Source organism: Podarcis muralis, chromosome 4 (assembly GCF_964188315.1).
Source record: "Podarcis muralis chromosome 4, rPodMur119.hap1.1, whole genome shotgun sequence".
Lineage (NCBI taxonomy): Eukaryota > Metazoa > Chordata > Lepidosauria > Squamata > Lacertidae > Podarcis > Podarcis muralis.
Window position 1 is genome coordinate 18,216,632 of NC_135658.1, and position 8,168 is coordinate 18,224,799.

An 8,168-nucleotide genomic window follows, 5' to 3' on the forward strand; every position below is an offset into this window, starting at 1 on the left:
TTCCAGGGAGTCTTCTCTTCTCATGAGGTGGCCAAAGTATTGGAGCCTCAGCTTCAGGATCTGTCCTTCCAGTGAGCACTCAGGGCTGATTTCCTTCAGAATGGAGAGGTTTGGTCTTCTTGCAGTCCATGGGACTCTCAAGAGTCTCCTCCAGCACCATAATTCAAAAGCATCAATTCTTCGGTGATCAGCCTTCTTTATGGTCCAGCTCTCACTTCCATACATCACTACTGGGAAAACCATAGCTTTTACTATACGGACCTTTGTTGGCAAGGTGATGTCTCTACTTTTTAAGATGCTGTGGACCAGGACCACATATTCTGCCTATTATGTGCATCCCATGATAGCCTTTCCCTGAATATGCCATCAGCAGCACAACCTTCCTTTTGGGGAACCTCTTCACCCAGGCCTCCACCTCCTCCCCACTGGTCTTGATCCATTTCGTTTCATGCCCTTTTTCCTCCTGCTTTCCAACTTCTTCCGCTGCCTCCTCTGTGTTGCCGCAGCTGCTCTGAAGCCTCTTGGCTTGCTTGCCAGCCACAGTGCTCAACTCCTCAGCCATTGCAAAGCACTAGAAGAGATCATCCGAAAGCTAATGAAGTCCTTCATTTAAAGGGCATGTCAGCCATAGGAACTTTCTTTACACAGATATTGAATCGATCACTCAAAATCAACTGACAAAAGACCATTCTCTTAAGGCAACCAAGCATGTAAGTCCAAAAGAAGCTGCTGGGAGTTTTGGTGCAGTAATATCTGGAGAGATACAGATCACCCAGCCCAGACAGGGAACCTGCAGCATCCAGATGTTAAGACTATAAACCCCTGTCAGCCCCAGCCAGCAGAGCCAATGGTCTGGGGTGGGTGCTATTCTTTATTAATTCATTTCATTTGTGAATCGCTTTCCATGAAGCAACCCAGCACTACAGAAGCAACTCTAGAATCCTCACCAGATTCTAGATCAGAATTACCAGAGAATATATCCCTTTTGGCTTTGTAAGTTTCCACATGCAAGCCTAAATTCTTTAAGGGTAGAAATCAAATCTTCCAAGCTAGCATTGGCCTTAGAAAACTCCAACAACATCAAGCTTTTATCATTAATCATCATTTCAATGTGCTGTTCAGAACAGGTAAATTTGGGAGGGACAAAATGGTTTCAGGACTTTTTCTGCGCACTTCAGACATGTGGTTTGTGTTTGTGTGTGTGTGTGTGTGCTTGGTACATCTATGAACATTTATTTTATATACGTACGACCTTAAAACCCTAACCCTAACAATAATAATATTTGATAATAATATTATAATATTAATGATATAAGATAATGATAATTATGATTTTATTTATACCCCACCCATCTGACTAAGGCTGCCGGAGCCACTCTGGGAGGCTTCCAACATTCATAAAAACATAAGAAAACATTACGCACTTCCCTATACAGGGCTGCCGTCAGCTGCCTTCTAAAGGTTGCATAGTTACTTGATCTTCTTGGCTCCAGGATTGCATGACTCCATGCCCTCACAACATTTGTCTCAGGGACATCATACCACACCCTCCAACATTTCTCCGATGGAAATAGGGGCGTCCTAAGGAAAAGCAGGACTTTCCGGGATCAAATCAGAAACCAGAATGGCTTCTGTAAATCCAGGACTCTTCCTGGAAAGTAGAGACAAAAAGCATGAGGATCCATGGGGATCCGTGCTTCAGAACCATGTTTTTGGGCCATGGAGTTTCCAGGGAGCCGTGGATCCGAGTTTTTTTGTGGTGCAGGCTGTGTCCCTGGACATGATGTGTGATTTGACAGTGAGTTAGGGGTGGCCCAATGCAAAAAGTGTAGTCAGCAGTTCGGTCCCTGGTCCTGCCAACCTAGCAGTACGAAAGCACCTCAAAGTGCAAGTAGATAAATAGGTACCGCTCCGGCAGGAAGGTAAACGGCGTTTCCGTGCGCTGCTCTGGTTCGCCAGAAGCGGCTTAGTCATGCTGGCCACATGACCCGGAAGCTGTATGCCGGCTCCCTCGGCCAATAAAGCGAGATGAGCACCGAAACCCCAGAGTTCGTCTTGACTGGTCCTAATGGTCAGGGGTACCTTTACCTTTATTACCAGGAAGCCGTGGATCCGAGTTTTTTTGTGGTGCAGGCTGTGCCCCTGGCTATGATGTGTGATTTGACAGTGAGTTAGGGTTGGTCCAATGCAAAAAGTGTGAGGATCCATGAGGATCCATGCTTCAAAACTACGTTTTAGGGCCACGGTGTCGCCAGGATGTTTGATCTGATGGTGACTTCGGGCTGATCTAGTGCAAAAATCATGAGGATCCATGAGGATCCGTGTTTTTTAACCATGTTTTTGCGCCATTGCGCGGCCCCACGAAACAGTGGGAGCGTGATTTTTTTGATGCAGCCTACAGACTAAGACATGATCTACAGTATCATGGCAGTTTTATTTAATTTGAATGAAAAAAAATCATATGAATTCATGAGGATCCGTTTAAAATCAGCTGGATCCGCCTTTTCCCGTTTCCCATGTGCAGATTGCATTTCGTTCTTGCATCGTGATCACAACCTGCGACGCACCTCTCCGTGCTTCGGGTTGCAACACCGCAGCAGGTTAACTTAACCAGAGGCTAACTTCTAAGTACAGTACGCTCTGCTTAGGAGTGCGCTGTTAAAGCTTTGGGCATTTCCTTCCCTCGGGGTTCCAACTCCAGCTAAAGCCGTTCCAGCTCCCAACAAAATCACTGCATCTCCGAGCAGGCAGAGAGCAACGGCGCAGCAGAAGCCATCCGATTGCGCGGGCTCACACCCCCTTCCACCTCTTACAGCAGGCAGAAATCCAACAGGTGCAGCCCTGCCATCCCTTCACCCGCGGTGCTGGCGGAGGGGAAAGCTGTCGCGGCTGAATCGCTGCCCGGCCCAAGGAAATCGGCATCTACGAACAAACAGACAAAGGGACGAGGAGCAACCGGGTCGTGTCCGGCGGCTCTCCAAGGAGTTCGGATCCTTGCAGCGGCCACCCTTCCGCTTAGAAGCAGGGCTTGGAGGAGGCCGGAGAGCCCGCGGCCCCCTCTGGGGAAGGCGGGCCTGCAACCCGGGACCCATCGGGATGCGCCACTCGGCGCCCTGGCAGGCGGGGCTGGGCAGGAGGCGGTGGCAAAGGCCGCCAAAGGACCACGATGCGCCCTCGGCGCTTTCTTCATCCCCTCGGCCGGCGGCGGCCCGCGATGGATCCCCCGGAGCCGGGCTTGTTGTGCCGGCTGCGAGGCCGGCTTGCGCGCCGTGCGCCCTGGCTGTGCCACGGCTTCTCGTGCCCTGGGGCGCCGGGGCTGAAGCGGCGTCTGCTGGCGGCCGGGCTGTCCTGCTGCACCGTGCTGGCCTTGTACGCCGCCAGCCGCCTGCGGGACCTGCCGCCCGTGTGGGGCCGCGGCAACGGCGGGGGCGACGAGGTGGTGACCGTCCTCATGTGGTGGGTGCCCTTCGGGCGCAACCAGTCCTTGGACGGCTGCGAGCGCCGCTTCGGCATCCGCGATTGCAACCTCACCACCGACCGGGGGCGCCAGCTGGAGGCGCAGGCTGTCGTCTTCCACCACAGGAACCTCATGAGCAGTGGCCTCAAGAACCTGCCCCGGGTTAGGCCCCCTGGGCAGCGCTGGGTGTGGATGAACTTGGAGTCACCCTCACATACCCGAGGCCTCCGGGAGCTGGCGGGCATCTTCAACTGGACCATGTCCTACAAGGTGGACTCGGACATCTTCGTGCCCTACGGGTATCTCCAACCCAGCCAGACACCCGCCCCGCACCTCTCCATGCCCAGGAAGACCAAGCTGGTGGCCTGGGTCATCAGCAACTGGAACGAAGAGCAGGCCCGCGTCCGCTACTACCACCAGCTGAAGGAACACCTCCCCATCGACATCTACGGCGCCCACCGCCTGAAGCTGAAGGACAACAGTGTGGTCAAGACGGTCTCCGAGTACAAGTTCTACTTGGCCTTTGAGAACTCCCAGCATCCGGACTACATCACTGAGAAGCTCTGGAGGAACGCCTTCACATCCTGGGCAGTGCCCGTCGTGCTTGGCCCCGCGAGGTCCAACTACGAGCTTTTCATTCCCCCCGATTCTTTCATCCATATCGACGACTTTGCCAGCCCCAGGCAACTGGCCCTTTACCTGAAATTCCTAGATAAAAACAAGAGCCGGTACCAGAGGTATTTTGCCTGGAGGAAGCGGTACGACGTGCAACAGATGTTCTTCTGGATGGAATACGGCTGCAGGGTTTGCGACGCAGTCAGGGCTGCGGGCAAGCCACCCAAGACCATTCAGAATCTAGCCAACTGGTTTGAGAGTTGACCCCGTGTGGGTTTAGCTGGGGTTTCTTCTTGGTACAATTAAGGGGAGTATGTGACAGATTAAGGGCCTGGGGTGACAGGTCTACACCAAAAAAGGGAAATCCTTGGAGTTTTGTCTAAAGGCAAATTTGCAAGTTTGGGTTGCTTGCCTCATGGAGAGTCGGAAAGGATGTTGGGTCTAGATAGGAGAACAGCATTTTAATGATTCTGTATGTAATTCCCCCAGCACTTTGAAAGCTAGCACTTTAATTCTTGCTGATGTACTACTGTATAATTGTTTAATTATAGTTATCCATAAATGCAATTCCTCTATCTAGACACACACATCTGAATTGCAAAACTAATAGCCCCAGGACTCTGCCAAATAATTTTGCCAAACATGTAGCTCAGCAGTGATTTTGCAGGGTGTTTTTGAGGTGGTGATTTCTCACAGGTGGACTTGTGGCATGATGATGCCTGATTTTGAGCATGGCCAGCCAGTTTGGGATGGTGACATGCCAGCTCCAGGCTCTGCCCATATTTTTAAGCTTTTACATTTCACCGTGACCCATGATGGTCTATCGCTGATTGATGGTTCCATGAGCCTAACCATCGTGACTAAATTCCCCGGTAATGTCAGAATCTAATCTCACCATGTATGCACTGCCGGTAAATGATTGCATAACAGAAGACCAGTGATACTATCTTACCTGTTACCAAATGCTAATTGCAGATTCAGGACATTGAAATATGTGAACTTACCTTGACATGGGTTTTCAAAGATGGTCTTATAAGTGCAGCTAAATTAAATCTCACCATTGGGTGCTGATAGACCCAGTGCTGCTTCAGAACCAATGTTCACCTAAATCCATCCCATCGTGGTCTTCCGTAGCTGAATCCATAGATGCTGCACAGACCAAGCACACTGTGCTGAGGACTTAAATATTTGTTGCTGTAACCATCCTTTCCCGCCATGATAGCTCTTTTGGATTGATGGCCTCCACTGTACTTAAGGCTTACCTCAACCTGGAATAGGGAGCCTACGGCCCCCTTCAATGCAGGAATATACAGCTGTCCTATATGGGGATCGAACCTGCAACTTTGGTGTTATCAGCACCACAGTCTAACCTACAGCTATCCAGGCTCAATAGCATTTGTTTTTATCATTCTTGTGTTCCTGGCAATTCGGATTCCTTTGAAGCTTGTGAGAGATTCCTTGGAGAGAAATTCAACAACAGTGGGCAAGTTTATGGGGGGGGGGTCAGCTTATCCACTACTACCGATCTTCTACAATATGCTGGCGTGGTGTGTGTGTGTTCAGGCACACTCTTATGGTGAAAACAGACATCATAACACAGAAATCTCACCTGGCTTTTCAAATTTCCAATACCTATGAATCAAACACTGGCTGAGCCATCAGCCTTCCCCAGTCCCCCATTCCCAAGTTTTTGGAGGGCTTTGTTTTGAATTTAAAAATATTAAGTGCCAAATTCATGTTTCTATGTTCATCCATTATATATCTATATTAATGCTCTGAAATAAGTGTATTGCACCACAGTGTGCCTTCTTCTGCAAACTTGTGGAGCTGTTTCTTCCTACCGCAAAGACCTTGAGAGCACAAGGTACCATATTTTTCGCTCTATAACACGCACATAGTTTTTAGAGGAGGAAAATCCGTAGGCATGCCACCCGTAGGCATTCCCTCCATAACACGCACAGACATTTCCCCTTACTTTCTAGGAGGAAAAAAGTGAGTGTTATGGTGCAAAAAATACGGTACATGGCGTACTGAAAGGAAGGGTGCTTTCAAAGTAGATCTGCTGGTTTACAAGTCAAGCATCATGTCTGTCTTCATATTTAGTTCGGTGGCGGAGCCCAGCCGTGCCCTGCAGGTATGGAGAGATGAGCGGATAGCTCAGTGACTGAACACATACTTCACATGCAGAACATCTCAGGTTCAATCCATGATATATCTCCAGTTTTAGAAAGGAGCAGGAAGGCAGTGATCGACAGTATATATTGACAATATATGTTGACAATATTACTGATTGACAGTATATGTTGACAATAATGAATTACCGGCAGATTAGCCAGCTATCTGACTTGGTAGCTTCGTTTGTGTTTTCATGGATTCGTGTTTGAGCTGCTGTGGTTATTACACACAGAGACAAATCTGCGTTGGCAACTTTTTTCCTAGGTGTTAAAACTTGAATCACACTCCTAAAGATGGTTTTAATAGCAATAAGCCTAAACAAAGCCTTTCTCTGTGAACCCTCAGAGAAGTCCCAGCAGGCAAGAATTGCACAGACACACGCACAAGCACACAAAAAGGTGTGGGTGTCAGGACAAACAAACAGCCAGCTCTTTAGAGTATAAAGTGTTTCTTTCACTAAAAATAACTAGTTGTGCCCAGAGAGAAAAATGAAGAGAGCCAAAACAGGAAGAAACGATTTAAAATGTCTTTGGCGCCTGAGTTGGGAGTTTTGGGTTTGTTTACAGGCATTTGTGTAATTTCCCCCATGTTCTCATAAGAGGGGAAAATTTGACTTGATCTGTGACTTCATCAGAACTTTTTAAATTTTTATTTTAGTATCATGAGCCTGTATTGTGCAATGATTAATCTGCAAAACTCAAAATACCGTGATTGACAGGTGCTATGCAAGTCAGGGAAGTTCCCAATTTATATTCATGATGAACTTTGCCTATCTGCAAATGGAGAATGTGGATTTTTAGGGGAATTGTTCTGTGGGGCTGAGAAGAGAAAAAAGTATGAATGTATATTTGTTTTTAAAGGCAGGGAGCCAGAGGAAGTCTGCTTATGTGCACAGATTCCCTTTGCTGAATCTGTATATATTCCATGCAACATCAGGAGATGCAATTATAAGTGGTTATAATTAGGTGCATAGAGTTCTGCTGTATGGCTTCCTTGTGTACGGCATCCTTCTTTCTTTCTGTTCTGACTTGCTTGCAAAATGACCTGCTCGGAAGACCTCTTGTTTATTTCTGACGTGTATGTCTTAAAGTAGTATGGGAGTGGTTCTTTTTTTAAAAAATATTTAAAAAATCAAGTGAGGCGTCTCAGTTATCTGGACCAACTGAGAGACAAATTTATATGGTCCTGTATTTTATTTTTTTTTAAATGCATTTCTGATGCATGTAACTCAGGTAATTTTATATTTGCTGTCATTCTGATCCCAATTTGAAAACAGGTATTTTTATATTTGCAGACCTATTTCTGATAAGGTGACAATAAAATAAGTTAAACGAAGCCTATTAAGATGTGTGTTCCCTTTCTCTCATTTTTGTTCCTTTTCCTTAAACATTTATGATGGGTTTGGAAGTCTTTTTTTTTAGTTATTATTCAACCGGTGAGTGGGAAGGGCGTTCTCTGACGCCCCTTTCCTCTGTCGAATGCAAACAGCTTGAATACTGTTTCGTTGAGCTGACATGGCCTGTGGTGGGTTTTTTCATCAACCAGACTTCAGAAAGTTTGAAGGTGGCATTATTTAAGCATCCGCTTCTGAGAGAAGCACCATCGTCTTTGCTCAACACCGGTGGCGGCAACTTTTGATTGCCCCTGCCTTATCAAAAGCAAGCCTGTTCTCACCCTCGATTTTTGGACTTCTAATAAATTCCTTTCGTTGTCGCTCCTTAAATTTAATCCGTGAATGAGGACTGTGTGCAATGAAGAGAGAAAGCTAAAGTGAGAAGGACTTTGGTTAGAGAGCTCCACTGGGAAGAGGGGGGGGGGGCGGAAATACAGCCTCATAAAGGTGGGTTTAAAAGGGAAATCGTGGGCAATAAAAGGTTTGTTGCCATGTTCCTGCTCCTGATGCACATGAAATCCTTCCAGT

General features: G+C 47.4%; 1 protein-coding gene across 1 annotated transcript; it reads left to right on the forward strand.

The window, feature by feature from the left end:
• The first annotated feature begins 2,583 nt into the window (after positions 1 to 2,583).
• Positions 2,584 to 7,584, forward strand: FUT4 (fucosyltransferase 4). The gene has a single exon (XM_028726091.2). The coding sequence runs from the start codon at positions 3,167 to 3,169 to the stop codon at positions 4,334 to 4,336; it is 1,170 nt and encodes a 389-aa protein (XP_028581924.2). The 5' UTR covers positions 2,584 to 3,166; the 3' UTR covers positions 4,337 to 7,584.
• The last annotated feature ends 584 nt before the right edge of the window (positions 7,585 to 8,168 follow it).

Excerpts from the sequence above, each read along its gene's own strand:
- FUT4 (XM_028726091.2), top strand. The coding sequence starts at position 3,167 with ATGCGCCCTCGGCGCTTTCTTCATCCCCTCGGCCGGCGGCGGCCCGCG.